The 20,336-nt window shown below is 36.5% G+C and overlaps 1 protein-coding gene across 2 annotated transcripts in view; it reads right to left on the minus strand.

Moving 5' to 3' along the window:
• Positions 1-19,164, minus strand: part of LOC110602082 (alpha-glucosidase 2) — a 64,979-nt gene extending 45,815 nt beyond the window's left edge. Inside the window, exons 1-12 of one of the 2 annotated variants that reach the window (XM_043951057.1) lie at positions 18,997-19,164; positions 18,158-18,446; positions 17,947-18,015; positions 15,391-15,528; positions 15,188-15,305; positions 7,715-7,797; positions 7,413-7,508; positions 6,106-6,274; positions 5,840-5,982; positions 5,679-5,765; positions 4,928-5,113; positions 1,672-1,839 (exon numbers count right to left, since the gene is read on the minus strand). In XM_043951057.1, coding sequence (XP_043806992.1) covers positions 1,672-1,839; positions 4,928-5,113; positions 5,679-5,765; positions 5,840-5,982; positions 6,106-6,274; positions 7,413-7,508; positions 7,715-7,797; positions 15,188-15,305; positions 15,391-15,528; positions 17,947-18,015; positions 18,158-18,446; positions 18,997-19,112 — 1,662 coding nt within the window. In that variant the 5' untranslated portion in view covers positions 19,113-19,164. The remainder of the gene's footprint in view (positions 1-1,671; positions 1,840-4,927; positions 5,114-5,678; positions 5,766-5,839; positions 5,983-6,105; positions 6,275-7,412; positions 7,509-7,714; positions 7,798-15,187; positions 15,306-15,390; positions 15,529-17,946; positions 18,016-18,157; positions 18,447-18,996) is intronic. The other variant, XM_043951056.1, reaches the window with a different exon arrangement.
• Positions 19,165-20,336: the final 1,172 nt, after the last annotated feature.

Genomic DNA, 20,336 nt, shown 5'->3' on the forward strand with positions numbered 1-20,336 from the left:
GGAGATTTAGAGGAAGAAATGTTCATAGAAATTCCTCCTGGGTTCGCTGATGAGAAGACACAAGGAAAGGTGTGCAGGTTAAAAAAAGGCTTTGTATGGGCTAAAACAATCTCCCAGAGCTTGGTTTGACAGGTTTAGCAGAGCCATGATGTCCTTTGGTTACCAACAAAGCAATGCTGATCACACTTTATTTATCAAACATTACAAGGGTAAGATCACCCTTCTTATTGTGTATGTTGATGATATAGTAGTGACAGGTGATGACAAAGAGGAAATGGGTCAACTAAAGAGGTTGTTGGCTCAGGAATTTAAAATCAAAGATTTAGGAAAACTGCAATATTTCTTAAGTATCGAGATGGCTAGATCAGAAAAAGGAATTTTCATCTCCCAAAGAAAGTACATTCTGGATCTTTTGGAAAAAACTGGTATGATGGGGTGTAAACTAGCAGAATCTCCCATTGAAAGTAATCACAAGCTGGAAGCAAGAACTGGTAAGTCCGTGGATATTGGAAGATACTAGAGATTAGTAGGAAGGTTGATTTATTTCTCACACACTCGACCGGATATAGCCTATGCTGTTAGCTTAGTCAGCCAATTCATGCATGACTCTCGCAAGACTCATATGCAGGTTGTACTTCGCATCTTAAGATACCTAAAGTCTAGGCAAGGGAAAGGGCTTCTTTACTCCAAGCATGGTCACCTCCGAGTTGAAAGCTTTTACAGTGCAGATTGGGCAGGATCTCTCGATGATATGAGATCTACTTCTGGCTACTGCACAGTTGTGGGAGGGAACCTTGTCACCTGAAGGAGCAAAAAACAAAATGTTGTTGCTCGGTCAAGTGCTGAAGCAGAATACGGAGCAATGGCCCAAAGTGTGTGTGAACTCTTATGGTTATAGAAGTTATTGGAAGAGTTGAGGTTGCCCAAGAGAGACAAGATAACTTTGTATTGTGACAATAAAACTGCTATAAGTATAGCACAAAATTCAATCCAACATGACCGGACGAAACACATTGAAATTGATCAGCACTTCATTAAAGAAAAATTAACAAACAGTGTCTTGAGCCTAATTCATGTGACTTCTACTGGGCAACTTGCGGATGTGTTTACTAAAGGCCTCAACAACAAGATCTACCATAATCTGATTAGCAAGTTTGGCATGTGTGACATCTTTACACCAACTTGAGAGGAAGTGTTGACTTATTTGCTGATCCTAGCTGATTCTAGGGATATGATTTGATCTTATTAGGATCCTTAATTATCTCTGTAATTATTATTTGATTATTTACTTTCTATTTAGATATAATTCTTTGTGTATAAATAGTCATGTAGACCAATTGTAAAGATTAAGAATGAAATACAAGAATACTCAAAAAATTTTCCAAAATTCTACAAAAATCATACAATATTTATATACAAGATACTCTATAATCATGTATTCTAACTTAGGAAAGTATATCTATAATTATGCTAATGATTATTACATAGTTGACTTGCTATAACAACATGCAAATACATATTTTTTCAATCCTACAACAGTTTAGGTCTAAAGAAATATACTATAGTAGATAATCAACTTTGGGCTTTTCTCAATTGAATGGAATATCTGTAGATATTATTAGTAAGAAATTGAAGGTGGATATTATCAAATTGCTAATCAGGAGGACAAACCTCTTCTCCAAAAGACCATGGCTCATGGTCAAAAGTGCCCGTTTCAGAATGCCCACGGCAAAAAGGAAACATTGCACCAATGCCCATCCACCTTCCAAAAAGCTTGGGTGTTGCATTTCCTGCAAATCCGCCAATATCAGGTCCTGAAAGTGGCTGGCCACTAAGTCCCTGTTCATAAGGTAAAACCAAAATTAGAGAAAATAACATGTTGAAAGAGATAAACCTAGAAAGTACTTTTATTTTGGAGGTAATTTATTTCCTTTAGATGAGAAGAGATTGTTCTACTCCCTTCCAAATGAAACTATGCCCTGAAATATACTGACATTCACCTAAGAATTGAAGAAAAGAAGGAATGCATCTGAAGACAAGGGCGATGGTTAAACCAAGTTGTACAAGAATAAAATTCCGCAAAATAGATATGCAATCTAGGGGGAAAAAGACAATTAAAAGAAACAAAGACAAATAATATAGATCTGCAATTGTTATTTTAATGAAGCACTAATCATATGTACAATATATAGTAAAAACCAAACAGAATAAAATGCCCTTTGTTATAGGAAGGTAAGTATGTGTAAATATTGTGTATATTAACTTGATCATAAAGCTTGATTAGAGGGCTTGAATATAGGGATTGACATTCCTTTTTTAGTTAGGACTCTTGTATATAAATATATATTTGGCATTCCCTTTTTAGTTAGGACTCTTGTACATAAATATATATTTGGCATTTCCTTTTTAGTTAGGACTCGTGTATAAATATATATCACTTTCTCCAATGAAATACAATACAATGATTTTTTACATGGTATCAAAGCCTTGTAGCAAATAAATAAATAAGTACACAAAGTTTGCTTCTCTTGTTTTGTTGGAGACACATGTCTCTATTTGGGTGTGATTTTAAGTCACCCCTGTAGGATGACGTTTGGTTCTCACTGCCCACCCAAAAGGGACGTCCAAGGTCGGACAATGTTGCCAAGGAAGGTCCGATCGCCATCTAACCGACAAGTGAGCCTCACACGCTTTTAGAGTGGAGTTAGATCTAGTCCACTTTCTCTACATGGTTCAGAACCTATCACTGCTTCAATATTGGTAACCACTCAGATTTTATTCCTGGGCGTGAGAGGATATGCTGTCCCATATTGCTTTTTGGGACAGATTTAAGACTAAATATAAGACTTGGTCAATCTTTCCTGTTGAGTTAGTTGTTGTACTGGAGTCACGCCTATTTCATTTTCGCTACAGTTATATATGTTAGCCTTGAGGTTGGTGTCAATCTTAACTGGATTCATATGTTTATCGTCTCACTATGACCACATTCCATCTGAGAATGGACCTAAGAGGTCATGTTTCTCATGAATAGTGGTACATAATTTTGATCCTACCTTAAACTTGAACAACCTTCTTGTGCTTGGTTGGGTTGATTAGTTGATGTTATGGAGTTTGGTCTCAAGTGTTGAATTGCCGATATACTGTCTTCTATATACAAGCCAAGGAGAGGGAAATTTTCTTGAATGTCTATGCAAATGATATTGTAAATTACAAAATATGATAATGAGGGCATTCAAGCTCAGTAGATTTAAAGTAGGAGCTCTGCAATTGAAGGCTTATGCGAGCTGTAGTGTTTCTTAGTAGTCTTAGTGTGGCACTGATCCTTTATAGAGAAAATGTCCTCTTGAGTTGATGAGTTTAGAATGTCAGGAACTGAAATTTTCTTAAATGCTTATGCAAATGATGAAGTAATTACAACATATGATAATGAGGGAATCAACACACTAAATAGATTTTAAATAGGATCTTTGAAATTGAAGACACAAGTGAGCTGCGATGTTTTTTAATTATTCCTAGTGTGGCTGTGGCATTGATCCTTCACGGAGAAAAATATCTTCTTGATTTTATGAGATTAGAATACCTGGAGCGAAAACCATAGATATTCCTGTGGGTCCTACTGAATAATTCTTTCTGAGCTAGCTGAATCATAAATGTAGCAGGTAAGCTTATGGACTTCCTATAGACCTGTCATGCAAATGATAAATCTAACCCTGTATTGCATGAGAGGACAAAGCACATTAAGTGTGACTTTCATTTTGTACGAGAAATGATTACAAAAAAGACCATTCAGGTCTTGCATGCAAAATAGGAAGGGTTATCAGCACATTTACTTACCAAGTCACCAGATTGATTAAGAATTGAGCACATTCTTAACAAGTTGGCTGATATGATTATACGCTTCAGCTTGAGGTTTAGTTTAAAAGTAGAGTGTAAAAATATATTTTTGTTGTATTTCATTAGAGATAATGATACATATTTATATACAAGAGTACTAACTAGAAAACGCATATCAATCCCTACATTCAAGACCCATAATCAAGCCTTTTACTCAAGCAATTGAAAGCAATCCACAGCTCAATGATGCATAAGACTAGGAGTAGTGTTGTTAGAATCGTACAATTTGCATTACGTATGGAATCATTACCCTAACAATATGAATCCACAGTAAATGGTAAGCTAATAATCAGAATCATATGAATCGAAGGTGAATTGTGAGAATAAGAACAGCAAACAGGCAAATTCAAGGAAAAAAAAAGGAAGGGGAAACGACAGAAAACCCAAGAGAATGACAACAATTAATGAAAGGAGAATGGAAAATGGCCTCAAATAGTTTTAATTATTTTTGTTTTAAAATTTTAACTTGCTCGCTTGATACGCTGAGCTTGGCCACAACAAAGTCATTATGTTCATTTTGATTTTATGTTTAGAACATGTTTTGGCCACAACAAAGTCATTATGTTCATTTTGATTTTATGTTTAGAACATGTTTTGGAATAAAACTGGTATACATACACACGCACACATTATTTACAATTAAATTTTTAAATATTTTTTAATAAAATTAAGAAAGAATATATATAAATGTATATACATTTTTTTCAATTGATTTTTCCGAAGTTGTTCCGAATCTTTTGATTTGATTCTCAATTCTCAATTCAAAAAATTAATATTTTGATTCTTGACTTGATTCTCATTTGATAACTATGACTAAGAGAATTAGCTCCAAAATACAACAATCCAGAATAAGATGGGACACGCCTGCAAGGTGTGTACTCTTCATCCCTCCTTTCATGTAAATTTTGCTAGTATCCTTCATATAGAACATTGTTAAACTTCTGACTTCTCAAGCATTCAGTTTCCCCACTTTCCTAAGATTGCTAGCCTCAAATACAGCAATAAAATTTCTTAAACCTTGTAAATTACTTACCAATTGAAGTACCATGGGGATAGACATGTGAAGATGCTCCCAGTTTGAAAGGTTATCTCCTGTCCAGGTTGCAGCATACTTTTGACTGCCAATAAATCCAGCTCTAGTAAGAACAAAAGGACGCTTATTTTCATTAGCTAATTTCATGCCTTCGAATGTTGATCTTGCCATCAGCATGCCATATACCTAAAACAAGGATTTCATTTCAGAAATTACAATTGAGTAAAAGATTTTGTTTATGATAATTTGGGACAGGCCTAACTCACTCAGAAAACTAGCTCGAGGGGAAGGCGTGACTAAGACCCTTATAAGAAGCACATTACCCCTATCCGAAACCGACGTGGGATTCAACAGTTTATATAAAATTATATTCAAATTTGTTTAAAATAATTTTTCATAAATACATTATCAAAATAGTTACAATTAAATTCAGTAGATTTGTAAGATAGTAAATTTTGATTCTCTTAATAAAATCATTACATCATGAAATCATGAAATCATCTTCTGTCAAAATTATATCCTTATATAGCTATCTGATGGCTAAATAATTAAATAAAGATTAAGAAAAAGAGAGAGATTAAAAGAGAAAATAGAGAAGTGAGGAGGCACTGTGATTCTATTTCAGCATATATGATTATTAGGTTATGACCTGTAAATGCAAATACAAATTACAAGGAACTATTTTTAATTTCCAATAGTAGAAAAAAATTATATTTTCAAAGAAAAAAAGAGAGAAGCAAAGGTTGAATACATTGTGATAGTATGAGTGCTCCTGATAACCTCCAAGTTCATCATCTCCTCGATGAATATTTCTTTCAGACATTGTCTTTGTTACCGTCTGAAAAGTGAAATAATAAGGCAGAGTACCCTTGGACAAATTGCAAGCAATTAGAAAATCAAATCAAGCATCACCTTGAAAACAGCTGGCTCATTCATATCATTCCATATACCATCAACTCCATTAGAACTGAAAGCTTTAACTAGACTAGCCCACCAAGAGCGAACTTTTGATTGTGTGAAGTCTGGGAAAACACAAGGCCCAGGCCACACTTCCCCTGAAAATGGATAGGAAAACATTTAAAATTTATTTCTTCCGTTCTTTAATTCTTTCTTCCTTTCTTCCGGGGGAGGATGAGGAACAAGATAACTTAATTTCTGAACAAATACTAAATACACACCGATAAATGGCCTTCCCTCTGCTGTTTGAATCCAAACATCAATTTTAGATCCACTATCATACACAAAATAACCTTCTTCACATTTGATTCCAGGGTCAAGCATCCAAACTGCATTAAAACCTATATCATGGAGATCTTTGACCAAAGATTGTGGATCTGGAAAACGTTCCTGAAATAATTTATAACAAAATTTCCCAGTCAAGACTCAAGACTGACAATTGCCAGTTTATCATGGAAAATAAATTTATTTCCATGCCAATATCCTCCACACAGAAGATCAATCCGGATCCTTAATGAATTGGCAAAACACAGCAACTAATAAACTTGTAAAAGAACAGTAGTAAATGCATCCAGAAGAGGATATAAGTTATAACTATTAATGGCTCATGAAGCATCCACAAAACAATATTGCTCCAATGCAAAGTTGTTGGAAGGGTGACTTGAAAATCTGACTATTTAGATACTTTATGCCAAAATGGCTTTCTTTGAAGACTTGGAACAATGCATGTTTAGTTAATTTGCATCCCAGGATGTGAATTATTAATTTGAAAAGAGAGTTCAATATAAAAGCCTCAGCCCACAAATAATAATCAAGAAACTATTTTTTTTATTGGAGACAGGAATATCATTCCACATACAAGTATTTTGATATATCTATAATATACATGCATCTCCATGAGTATTTGTTGTGTGTACTTGTGTTTGTAGGATCTCATTAGCCCATAGGCATGACTATCAAGATTAGTATAATGCAAGCCACAAAAAGATGCTCCACAGAAGAACATAATTCCTGATTCTAGAATCAAATAGTGATCATCATCCATAATTGGCGAAAAGAAAATATAGTGTTAAATTTGGGCCAGGCCTAACTCACCCCAAAAGCTAGCTCCAGGGGGAGGAGTGCCTATAGCCTATATAAGGGGCACATTACCCCTTTCCACAACCGATGTGGGATTCAACACACCCCCTCATGCCCAGAATTTTTACTGGTGCATGGCACATTTATGGGGCGCCCAACATCGGATAGGGAGGCTCTGATACCATGTTAAATTTGGGCCAGGCCTAACTCACCCCAAAAGCTAGCTCCAGGGGAGGAGTGCCTATAGCCCATATAAGGGGCACATTACCCCTTTCCACAACCGATGTGGGATTCAACATATAGCATTAACGTTGTCTAGTAGAGAATGTGTAACAACTAGCAATAAGCAATAAGGCAAGTAAAGAACAACCTCATTGAGCTTACTCAGAGACAAAAGGGTGTTTGGCCATGGAGTAACCTAAAATCTGAATTTAAATAGCAAACATGCCTGATCAAATGTGAAACAGCGAAAACCATCCATGTAATCAATGTCCATCCATATGACATCACAAGGAATACCCTTCTTCCTAAATGTTCTTGCAACCTACAAAAGGACGCACAACCAAAAGAAAAGAATATAGATGTCTTACCATCAAAGGTCAAAGGTAAAGCAAATACAAAACATTTCAAAAGGAAAATATTAAAAGTTGTCTTCCCATATTTCGAAAGAAAAAAATGAGAGAAAAAATAGCTTGAAACGCTAAAGTGGTCAACCAATTGACTGCATAAATGCATAACATCAAACCCTACCTCACGAACCCTTGTATCAGAATCATAGCTCCATCGGCATTGTTGATAACCTAAGGACCACTTTGGGGGCATAAAAACAGTTCCTGAAGACGCACATAATCAATAATCACCCACATGAAGATATTCAAAAAATATAACAGAAAATAAACAAATATAAGCCACCTAAACACCACGAGTTTTCCTCATTTAATGCTTTGAGTGATACCCAACATGCATGAATAATCTTGTTTTTCTAAAGACTGAAGATTTCTGAACTTTCTGTATATTTCTCATAATGATTGTCACACATATATAAATTACAAGATTCTTGAGTATGGAAATACTCTACAATTAAGACAAGATATGCTCCTACTATTAATCTTATAATCATGCTATTTATTAAGCTAATCTACAGCTATATATATCTATAACACTCCCCCTCAAGTTGGAACATAGATGTTAATCATGCCAACTTGTTACAATACAATCAACCCTAGCCCCATTTAGAGCTTTTGTAAAAATATCACCTAACTGTTCTCCAGTATTGACATGCCCGGTTGAGATAATCTACTGTTAAATCTTTTCACGAATAAAATGACAGTCAATTTCAATATGCTTGGTTCGTTCATGAAACACTGGATTAGTGGCAAAATGGAGGACATCTTAATTATCTCAACATAGCTTAGCAAGTGATTATGGAATTAAATAACGGTTGTTACATAACGTAATAGGATTTTGGGGGGCGTTACCCGTTTCACCATTATCTACAAGCCCGCTGTAACTTGCAGATGTAATGGCTGTTACCAAACGGTAACAGCCTTCATACAATCACATGCACTTCAATCTGCCATCTTCTTCTTTCAAGCAAGCTTTAGATAGACAGCAATATGGTGTTTTTTTCCTTCACAATCTTTCTATTTCTCACTCAAATTTCTTCTCTCTCCCTTTAAGGTAAGAATCATCAAACAATATGTAGCTAATTTTTGTAAAAGATGAATTTACTTTTTTGTTTTTGGTTTTCTTTTCAATACTTATAGTTTTTATCTTTTTTTCTTTAATATTTATTGATTAAAGCTCTTGCTGATGTTAGTTTAATTGGCTTTTACACCAGTTAGATTTAATGCATTTTTACATGGTGACCTCTAAGAGAAGGTGTATATAGAGCAACTACCTGGGTTTATTGCTCAAGGGGAGCATGGGAAAGTCTATCGTTTGAAGAAATCTTTGTGTGGGTTGAAGCAGTGTCCCCGTGCATGGTTTGGCAAGTTTAGTGAAGTTGTTCAAGAATTTGGATTGAAAAAAAGCAAGTATGACCACTCAATCTTCTATAGAAATTCAGATACTGGTATCATTCTCCTAGTTGTGTATGTTGATGACATTGTCATTAGAGGGATGATAGTGCAAGAATCTCTTCCCTCGAATCCTTCTTGCATGGGAGTTTTCATGCCAAAGACTTAGGTCAACTTAAGTATTTCTTGGGAGTCGAAGTCTTAAGGAGTAAAAAGGAAATTTTCTTGTCTCAAATGAACTATATCCTTGACTTACATGCAGAAACTGGTAAGTTGGGAGCTAAACCCTATAGCACACTAATGATTCCTAATCTATGTCTCACAAAGGATGATGGAGACCCTTGTGATGATCCAGATACCATAAGGTTGGTTGGAAAGCTAAACTACTTTATGATGATGACTCGGCTAGATATTGTTTTTGCACTAAACGTTGTAACCCAGTTCATGTCTGCTCCTATAGTGAAACATTGGGCTGCTCTAAAACAAATTCTATGTTATCTAATAGGGATTCCTGGACTCGGTATACTCTACAAATACAATTGAGTGTTTTTTAGATACTGATTGGGCAGGATCCAAAAGTGATAGAAAGTGGACTACAGGCTACTATATTTGTTGGAAGAAACCTAGTGTCTTGGGAAAATAAGAAGCAAAATGTGGTATCTTGATATAGTGTCGAGTCAAAATACAGGACAATGACTCAATCCACTTGTGAGATTCTGTAGATAAATCATCTGCAGAAAGAAGTCAGTTTGAATGTTGCGTCACCAGCGAAACTTTGGTGTAATAATAAGGCTACTCTTCACATTGCTTTCAACCTGGTATACCACGAACGGACTAAACATACTAAAGTTGATTGCCATTTATTCAGTGAGAAGATTCAAGAAGATTTAATTTCTACCAGTTACATGAAGAAATGAGAGCAATTAGGTGATCTACTCACTAAAGCTTTAAATGGGCCTCAAATAGAACATCTTTCTAATAAGTTGGTCATGATAAATATCTATGCTCCAACTTAAGGAGGGAGTGTTGGAGTGTGAACATAATCTGTACATAATTAAAGGAGATTACATAATTATAGGCTAATTGATACTAATTGATTGATAGAGGATTTTTAGGAGTTGCTTTAATAAGGTCTTGTAATCTGTATATAAATACACTTACTTTAATAGAGAATACACACAAAAGACTTTCCGATTGTTCCTTGTTTTATTACAAGAGTCATTAGTGCACTGCATGGTTTGGCACCTAATTTCCCTGTTTCTGCCAACAAATCAAGAACATACTTCTTCGGAGACAAGAAGTTACATTTCTTACACTTTCAAATCTCAATACCCAAAAAATACTTTGCCTAAACCTTTTGTTTGGAACTGCGATTAGAGAAACGATTTGAGTGAAGAGATGCCCGCAAAATCGCTTCCAGTAATGACAATATCAACAACATAAACCACAAGTAAGATTAGTCTAGCTTCAGAATTTTTATAGAAAATCGAATGATCTGACATGCTCTTGCACATCCAAATTGTTGTACTACCTCCCTGAACCTTCCAAACCAAGCTCTAGGACTTTATTTCAAGCCATACAATGATTTTCGGAGTTTGCAAAACTTTGCCGACTCCCCTTGAGCAATAAAACCAAGTGGTTGTGTTAGGGTCCCGAACCTGAGATCGAGTTAGGGGTCTTTCGTGGAGGGAAGTGGAAGGTGTTCGTGAGGGTGAGGACGTGGTGTTCTTTTTGCGACCTATCTTGAGAAATTAGAAGACTCAATTAGAGGGAATCTCAAACCTCTGAGTTAAAGTACTCAAAACTGTAATGATTTCCAAGTTGATCTCTTCATTGATAATTATTGAATATTTATACAGGATGTAAACCACCCTTTGCTACATCAATGGAATCATGACTTGATCATGGAGTCACAACCTCCTAAGATAATGGGAGTAACTACCTCCTAAGATAATGGTAATAACTACCTCCTAAGATAATGGAAATAACTACCTCCTAAGATAATGGTAATAACTACCTCCTAAGATAATGGAAATAACTACCTCCTAAGATAATGGAAATGACTGAAAGTGGAGATACCCTCCTTACATTGTGGAAACACTAACAAATGCTTAAAGAAAAATGCAACAACTAAAAATAGAAACTAAACTGGTCAACCTTCAATCCTTACTGCTTCCCCATCTTCAGTAGGCTGTACACGTGGCTGTTTCTTCTGACTGTGAGTGTAACGTGTATACACTTGTAATGGCTTTGTATCAGGTTGCTCCATTTAAACCTCTTCATGAAAATCGATACGGAGGAAAGCATTTTTTATGTCTAATTGATGCAAAGGCCAATAATGGGTAGCTGCTAAAGAAATAAAGAGGCAAATAGAAGCCAGTTTGGCTACTCTAGAAAAGGTGTCAAAATAATCAACTCTATATTTTTTAGCATACCCTTTGGCAATGAGGTTGGGTTTCAACCAAGCCACAAAACCATCGGGATTCACCTTTACTGTAGAAACCCATTTGCAACCAATCGCTTTCTTATCTGAGGGTAAAGGCACCAGTTCCCAAGTACCATTAGCCTCTAAGGCCATCGTTTCCTTTTGCATTGCATCATGCCAACCAGAATGAGATAAGGTTGCTTGATAGTTTTAGGAATAGTAACAGATTCTAGAGCAGTGATAAAGCAATGAGAGAGGAAGACAAATGATTATAAGATACAAAATATGAGATGGGATAAGTGCACGTATATTTACTTTTACAAACAGCAATAGGCAGGTCTAAATCAAAATCAGGGATTGTAATGGCAATTGGATCTTCAGAAGAAGAAGCTATTGGTGGATGCCCCGAGTCAAAGGCCTTTGTTGCGATTATTTTTGTAAATAGCCTAGATTTGTAGTAGTAATTAGGGATATGATTGTGTGATATGATTGGGATATGATTAGACTATAATTAGAGAATTACTTTATTTTCTTACCTAGTGTGTACTCTTGTAAGTAGTATATATACCCCAATTGGCTTGAGGGGAATAATCAAGTATTTTCTCTCAAATCTTCTCCTCTCTTTTTGTTCCTTTCATCAAAGTTTCATGGTATCAGAGCCAAGAAATTTGGTTCACCTTTGAGTTGCAGATCTGACATCTTGCTTTGGTGACTTTCTGGAAATCAGTTAGTCTCACCACCCAGCCCATTCTCCACGCCGGCCTCTGATCTACTTTCCGGCGAAGCACCGCCTCCAGACGCGCCTCCACGCGCCACCTCGCACAGAGTTGTTTCCGGCCATGCGCCGGCGCATGCACCACTTTCTGGCGACCGTTTCACGCCGGCAATTCTTCTCCCAGCTTCGCCCGGCGCCAGCGACCAAAGCCCAGTAGGTCCGGTCGTCAGATCAGCTCGCCTTCACACGTCTTTCACCCACGCGCGGATGCGTGCCCCACTTTCTGGCGACAGTTTCACGCCGGCGATTCTTCTCCCAGCTCTGCCTGGCGCCGGCAATCAAAGCCCAGTAGGTGCGATCGTCAGATTTACTGTTCACAGGCATTCTTTTTGGCAGATTCGGCTCCTTTTTTGCAGATTCGGGTCCCTACTCGGTCTCTTGTTGTTTCAGAATCTCTCTCGACATGTCTGAGAATCAAAACACCCTCAATACAGATTCAGATTCAGTCTCCATGGCCCAATCAAATATTGCCCATTCTGGTAATTCTTTTACTTATCTAACCAAGTCTTTACCCATTGGTTCATGGATCCTCGACTCTGGTGCTTCTGATCATATCTCTGGTAATACCTCTCTTTTCTCTACTCTTGTTTCACCTTCCACACCATCTAAAGTCACATTAGCTAATGGTTCACAAACTCAAGTTAAAGGGATTAATAACATATATCTCCTTCCTTCTATCCCCTTAACTAATGTTTTATTTACCCCAGACTATCCATACAACCTAATCTCTGTCAACAAATTGACTAACGATCTTCACTGTTCAGTCATTTTTACTACTGAATCTGTGGTTGTGCAGGACCAGAGTACTGGAAAGATGATTGGAGCAGGATATGAGTCACAAGGATTGTACTATTTTTCCACTTCTAACTCTCCAATTGCTTTTGTGTCTTCCACCTCCGCTGAACTCATTCATAGTCATTGGGGACATCCAAGTCTGAACAAGTTACAAAAATTGGTTCCTGGCCTCTCTTCCTTGCCTTCTTTAGAATGTGAGTCTTGTCAACTCGGGAAGCAAACTCGAGCTTCTTTTCCCAAGCGAATCAATAATAGGGCTTAGTAGGTCGTCCTCGGCGCTCTTTGTATAGGCTAAAACAGTCTCCAAGAGCATGGTTTGGACGATTTAGCACTGTAGCTCAACAGTTTGGAATGTCTCGAAGTAATTCTTTCTGTGATAAAACAGTCAAAGGCCTCTGTTGAGATTATTTCTGTAAATAGCCTAGATTTGTAGTAGTAATTAGGGATATGATTGTGTGATATGATTGGGATATGATTAGGCTATAATTAGGGAATTAATTTATTTTCTTACCTAGTGTGTACTCTTGTAAGTAGTATATATACCCTAATTGGCTTGAGGGGAATAATCAAGTATTTTCTCTCAAATCTTCTGCTCTCTTTTTATTCCTTTCATCAAAGTTTCAGCCTCCAATGTCCTAGAGTAAACATGAATAATAGGGGGATGAATAGTTGCCGAAACAGATGGACCTATAGATAGGGGTGAGCATTCGGTCGGTTCGGTTCAAAACTGAACCGAACCGAATAAACCGAAAACCGAAATTTGAGTGTTTATGAAAACCGAACCGAACCGATTTTGGTCAGAAACCGAATCGAACCGAACCGGTCTGATTCGGTTCGGTTTGATCGGTTTCGATTTTTAATAATTTTTTTATTTTTTACACTTTATTTTTAATATTTTAAAATTTAATTAAAATATTTTAATCTTAATATGATTTAATTTCTATATATTATTGAAAAAACATATTATTATTACTAATCGGTTCGGTTCGGTTTTTTTGGTTTTTTTCTGATCAAAACCGAACCGAACCGAAATAACCGAAATTTTTTAAATTGAAAACCGAACCGAACCGAAATATATAAAAAACTGAACCAAATTTTCAAATCAATTCAGTTCGGTCGGTTTTTTCGGTTTGAACCGAATACTGCTCACCCCTACCTATAGAATGTGGAGGTAGTTATAGACATGTTGACTAAAGCAGTATTGTAGGACTATTCAGCAATTTCAGCATAATTTGTTTGATTTGATTACCTTAATTTTTGTAAGATATTATCATTGTGTAATTAGTGTAGTTTCCTTTTTTGGGCTAGAGAATATGTATAAATATTTGTCAGAGGAAACATGGGAAGACAAGTCATTCGTTTTATGTCAGTTTCCTGATTTTCAATCTTCTTGGGAACAAGAATCCTGGGGAGGGTATTGTCACATATTCTGGAAGGAATAAGAAGGCTGCTAATAAATAACAGCTATGGGTGGTATTTTGGGGGGAAACGAGCTGGTGTGAGTCAAAAACTTGTTAGAGCAGTTATGCTCAGGATCGGGTATAAAATAGGGAACAGCTGTACTGAGTAAGCATTGAAGAATGAATAAAACAACTATTCTTTCCCCCTAAACTCTATTCTCTTCTCTTTCTGAATTCTTTTCTCACCTAAATCTATTTCTCTTCTCTTCTCACCTCAAATACTGTCATCACAGATCCAGATCTATGATACCCTATTGCCCTTACTTTAAATCAGCTGCTGCTTAATTGAGTCACTACTCTTCCTTCCACAAGAGTACAATTTCTCAGCACAAAAAATCTTTGCGAACTTCTCCACCACCAGAACCATAAATAAACAAAAAGGGTATACTTTCCATGATTCTCATCATCAATCATAGAGGTAAGGACACGATCATGTGCACAGAATTCTTATTTTGTAACACCTAACACTTTCTCAGTCAAAGACTGTAAATCTGGAAACCCATCATGTTTAAGTACAGGATTTTCATTCTTTCTTTTCACAATTAACATTTAAGCTTTAAACCTCAAAAGTCAAACAAATCAAAATCAGACACTCCAACATATTTGAGTCAATTTTCAAGGCTAAATCCATTCAGATTTCACAAGCTATATAAATCTAATATCAAACCAAACACAACATGCACACAAAAAAGCCACTAAACGAGGACTGAAAATAATCACAGAGAAAAAGCTAAAAGAGAAGTAAACTACCAATTGCACGAGATAAAGATTTCAGGACACCATTAGGAGAAGCAAATGGACCAAATGTAATGACAGGATATGGGGCTGAAGCAGTGAATTGAATTATTGATTCCTTCCTCAGATCAATCTGCTTATGTAGATGGTTCAGAGTAAATTAGCTAAAATATGAGGGCTTACTTAATGATTTCTGAGCAGCTCACAAATCACATTACCTCACAACGCAGTGTGGTGTCTGCAAGAACCCCCAGTGCCTCTCCATTTGGAGTAACAGCTAGCACCCAAGGATGTGATTGATACAAGGATGTAGTTCCAGGACCATAACCCCATGCATCCGTGTTCCATGTGAAAACCTACATATTTAAAATGAAACTGCTTATATTTAGATGAGGCATATTGTCAGTAGCCTCCCTTAGAATAGGGAAGTACTGAGATAGAAGAAGGAAATTATATGGAGAGAAGAGAAGAGTGAAGAAGAAGAAGAAGAGAAGAGAATTCGAGAAGAGAAGATGAGGAAGAAGATCTGTGAAAGAATATAGAGAGAAGAGTTGTTTGGTTATATTTTTCATATCCTTCTATACATGTGTCCTGCCCCTTTTATTCTCACCATAACAAACTCTAACTAACATTTGATTCTCTCCTAGAACCCACAACATACAATTATTTCATTTCCCTCCAAAAGTATTCTTTCTCAACTCTTCTAGAATCTTCCTTCTTCCATCTCCTCCTTCTATATGTGACAATAACCCCCTTCTTGGGAATGTTCCTGTTCCCAAGAAGGTTGAAACTCAGGAATTGGGTTGCTAAAAAGGACTGATCTTCCCATGTGGAATCTTCTGCTGGTAAATTCTGCCACTGAACCAAGCTTGTAATATCCTTTCTCCCTGCCCGCTATGGCTTTCACTTTCTACAATTTCTCAGGTGCCACTATCACTGTTTGATCCTCCTGGAAGGAAGGTAATTCCAGTATAGGAGTAACATTTTCTCCCACTTTCTTTTTTAACAAGGATACATGGAACACAGGATGAATGGTGGTGGTAAGGGGCAATTCCAGCTTGCATGCAACCTGGTCCACCTTGGCTATGATTTGGAAAGGCCCATAATATCTGGCAGGCAACTTAAGAGTCTTTCTCAAGGCAATGGAAGTCTGTCTATAAGGCTGGAGCTTAAGATAGACCCAATCTCCCACCTGAAAAGTCCTCTCACACCTCTTTTTATCTGCTTGCTACTTGATTCTAGCTTGAGCATGCCGCAAATTATCCTAATAAGGGAGAGCATATGCTGCCTAGTTTGCGACACATATGCAACAGCTTGCACAGCAGTGTCTTCATCTGTGAATAATGGTACAAAAGTGGGGATGTATCCATATGAGGCTTCAAAAAGACTCATTTTCAGGCTACTGTGATAAAAAGTATTGTACCACCATTCAGCAAGAGGCAGCCATTTGCACCAATCTACAGGTTGATGATGGGTCATGCATCTCAAATAGTTTTCAAGGCATTGATTCAGTCTTTCAGTCTGCCCATCTGACTGAGGATGATAGGCTGATGGGTATGCCAGTGAGGTTCCCAAGTTTCTGAAGAGTTCCTTCCAAAACAGACTTGTAAACAACTTGTCTCTATCAGAAACAATTGTAATAGGTGCACCATGAATCTTAAACACAGTATCCAATAATGTTTTGGCAACAGTAGCAGCAGTGAAAGGGTGAGAAAGAGGAATAAAATGTCCATATTCAGTCAAACAAAACACAACAACTAGTATGGTATCTTTCCCCTTTGACTTGGGTAGTTGCTCAATAAAATCCATTGAGATATATTGCCAAGCTTGGGAAGGAATTGGAAGAGGTTCAAGTAATCCTGCTGGTGCTATAGGTTGCCTTGCACACACATCACATTGTTTAACTCATGCATCACATCAGCTAATAACCCTTGCCAATAAAAGTGTCTCTTTAACCTCAAGTAAGTAGGTTGGACTCCAGAATGCCCTCCCGTGGCAGAACCATGATACAACTCAAGTAATTGTTGTCTCAAATCTGTGCTTTTCCCCACTACCAGCCTTCCTTTATAGTAAAATAAGCCCTATTTACAAGTATAATCTTTAGAAGCCCACAGATCTACTGCTACTTGCCTCAATAATTCAGCTACCTCTCATCTGTTGCATAATTGTCAATTACAGCAGTGGTCCAGGTAGGTTGAATGATTGTGATTGCTGAACAGCTTGCCACAACATGAGATCTCCTTGAAAGAGCATCAGCCACTTTGTTCTCTAATCCCCTTCCTATACAATATTTTGTATTCCAACCACAATAACTTGGAAATCCCCTTCTTCTGCAGGTTAGTATGTAAACTTTGTTTACTTTCATAGTCTGTCTTGATATAGAAGAGCCCTTGCTCCAAGTAATGCCTCCACTTAGACACAGCAAATGTGATTGCTAAGAGCTCCTTTTCATATACTGATAGGCTGCTGTTTCTAGGACCAAATGCTTTGGAAATAAAAGCAATTGGATGGCCTTCTTGTTGTAATATAGCACCCATATCCTCCTTTTATATGTGACACATATCACCCCCTGTAAAACTTAATCTAGTTTTGGTGAAGATTTTTCTTTTTTTTTTTTTTTTGAAATTGGATTTAAAAGACTTTTTTATGTTATTATGACTGCAATATTATTGGGCTTGTGTTGCTAGTAGTACCTAGAAAGAGTTCATTTAAATCTATAAGAGAGATTACTCTAATCTACTAGTAGAGACGGCATATGAATTAAAATGACTTACTCTCTTCCCTGTACGCTCAAGTGGTCCACTAACTTCTCCAGTTCCATAAAAGGAGGTACCACTGGGAAGCTGAAAAAAAAAAAAAAAAAAAAAAAAAAAAACAACATAACAAAACAAAACAAAACTAAAAAAAACCACCATTATCATTAAAAATGAAACTTCAAATTTAAGAAGTTGAGCATATAAATGAGGAAAGCTATCAATAACAAACCTCAAGTTTGACAATCTGCTGTCCTAAAGCACATTCAAAAGTAGGGATATATGAAGGAACAGAATGACGTGTGATTGGTGTGTCCCTATCCTTAGAATTGAAGAATGAAAGACTGGGATATGCAGCAAGTCTATCATCTCCGGAACAATCAAATCGAAAAATTCCATCGTCCAGGATAGGCACAAAAATCATATTCCCTGATTTGACATCAGAAGGAACTGTCTTCCCTTCTTGACCAGCCATTTCAGACTCCAAAGCGAACTTGGCGCTGAGTATGAGCCTCTTCTTTCTGCATGCCAAAAATGAGTAGGAATTACAGTATTGCCCAACCAAGTTTACCATAATCAGGATTAAGAATCAGCGGAATTAGATCGAACTAAACAAATAGATTAATCAAATAAAAAAGATAAAGCGGGTGAACTGAAACACATGAATCCACTAGGCCCACTACCATTCTTTGAACGCATTTACAAGACGACGACTTCAAAACAGAATATCTACTGGGTGCATGCATAGGATTACAGTATTTCGCAACCAAAAATTACTATGGAATGGATAAAAAATCAGCGGAATTTGATGCAACCAAACAACTAGATGAGGCGAAAAATAAAACGTAAGTGTTTAAAATGTTAACCCATTACTTCCACAACGCTAAATCGCCAATACCATCTTCGAAATCATCAACAAGTGAAATGGTTTCTATTGATTGCATATATAAGAAACTGAAGTTAAATTTTTAGAATCAAAATCAGAATGCAGAAATAAATGATCGATGGATTATATCGCAGAATGGAAACGAACCACTAAAAAGAAGAAAATGAAAAGAAAAGATTAAAAACCTGGATGATCGAAACCGCGAAAGTGGTAGGTGAGTGAAGAGAGTGTGAAGAGGAGGAAGCTTATCCTGAAATGAGCTAATAATTTGCAGTGTTGGTCCACGTAATGCTTGTTCCATTGGCGTAGCTAATGCACACTACTTTATTCTGCGAATTTCTTTTTGTTTGTTTTGTATAGTTTAATATGTTCTGTTAGAGATAGAAAGGGACAAGGGAGTCTGACGGAAAAATGTTGATGGCCACGTGGCTTCAGCCTTTTAAAATACTTTGGGAAAAAGTCCAAACAAATCGCTTTGAACCTTTTAGTGCAAGTTCATTATTTCAAGAGAGGGTGAGGATAAAAAATAAAAATAAATAAATAAATAAAAAAAAAAGAAGAAATGGCGAGACTTGAATTGGGTAATTGAAGAACATGGAATAGGGTTTCGTGAGTGGGACTTTTGATTTGACAGGAATTGTTTATGGGTGTCAGACTTTATCGACATCAGTTTTCGGGATTGCACTATTTTACTTAGAGGCAGCGAGAGGAACTCAATAACTGGTGCAAGGCTTGTTGGTCGGTGACGCATATGGGATTTGTGCTACGTTTCATGTGGTTTTATGTCGCACCATATTTGAATTGCACGCAGGTTGGTCTTCTGCAACTGTATTATATTTTTGTAGCGAAGGTGTTTGTTGATTTGCCTGAACGAGAAAATTTATGTCGTACTTTGCATTTTTTTTTTCTTTTCTTTTAAGAAATTAAAGCATTTACTTTGAATGTGTTTCAAGAGAATTTTCTAAGCTTATATTTCATATAATTCGGATCTACTGTGATGACATTAATTTGGGGCAGCCCTTGGCATTTAAAGTTCCAAAGATGTTTTTATTTAAATATAAATTGTCTCTAATTTTTCTTAATGGAATCCAAATACGAATGTTCATATATGCAATGATTCAGTGTGAATTTTCTTTTCTATGTTTGTCAACCATTGGATAAAGTTGGTGGTTTATCTTTTACGGTGGAATGATTTTATTTTTGTCGATTCCTATACTGTCTCCTAACATTTTGTTATGGCTATCCTACTAGAGGTCTAAAAATCTATTGTGGAGTGATTTGAAACAATTGTTTCTTTTATAAAAATTACCTTAATATTGTATTAGTGATTTTGATGCTAAGAGAGATCAAAACCATAAATTAAATGGTTGTCCGGTGCTTTTATTAGAATTAGAGTGGAAATGATTTTTTTATACATAGTTTAATAAATATTTTGGAGATGAGACAATCAACAGTATCTAGATTGGATTTTAGTGTCTATTGATTGGCAAAAATATTTTCCACGAGCTCAACTTATTTATGAGTC

Source organism: Manihot esculenta, chromosome 15 (genome assembly GCF_001659605.2).
Source record: "Manihot esculenta cultivar AM560-2 chromosome 15, M.esculenta_v8, whole genome shotgun sequence".
Classification (NCBI taxonomy): Eukaryota; Viridiplantae; Streptophyta; class Magnoliopsida; order Malpighiales; family Euphorbiaceae; genus Manihot; species Manihot esculenta.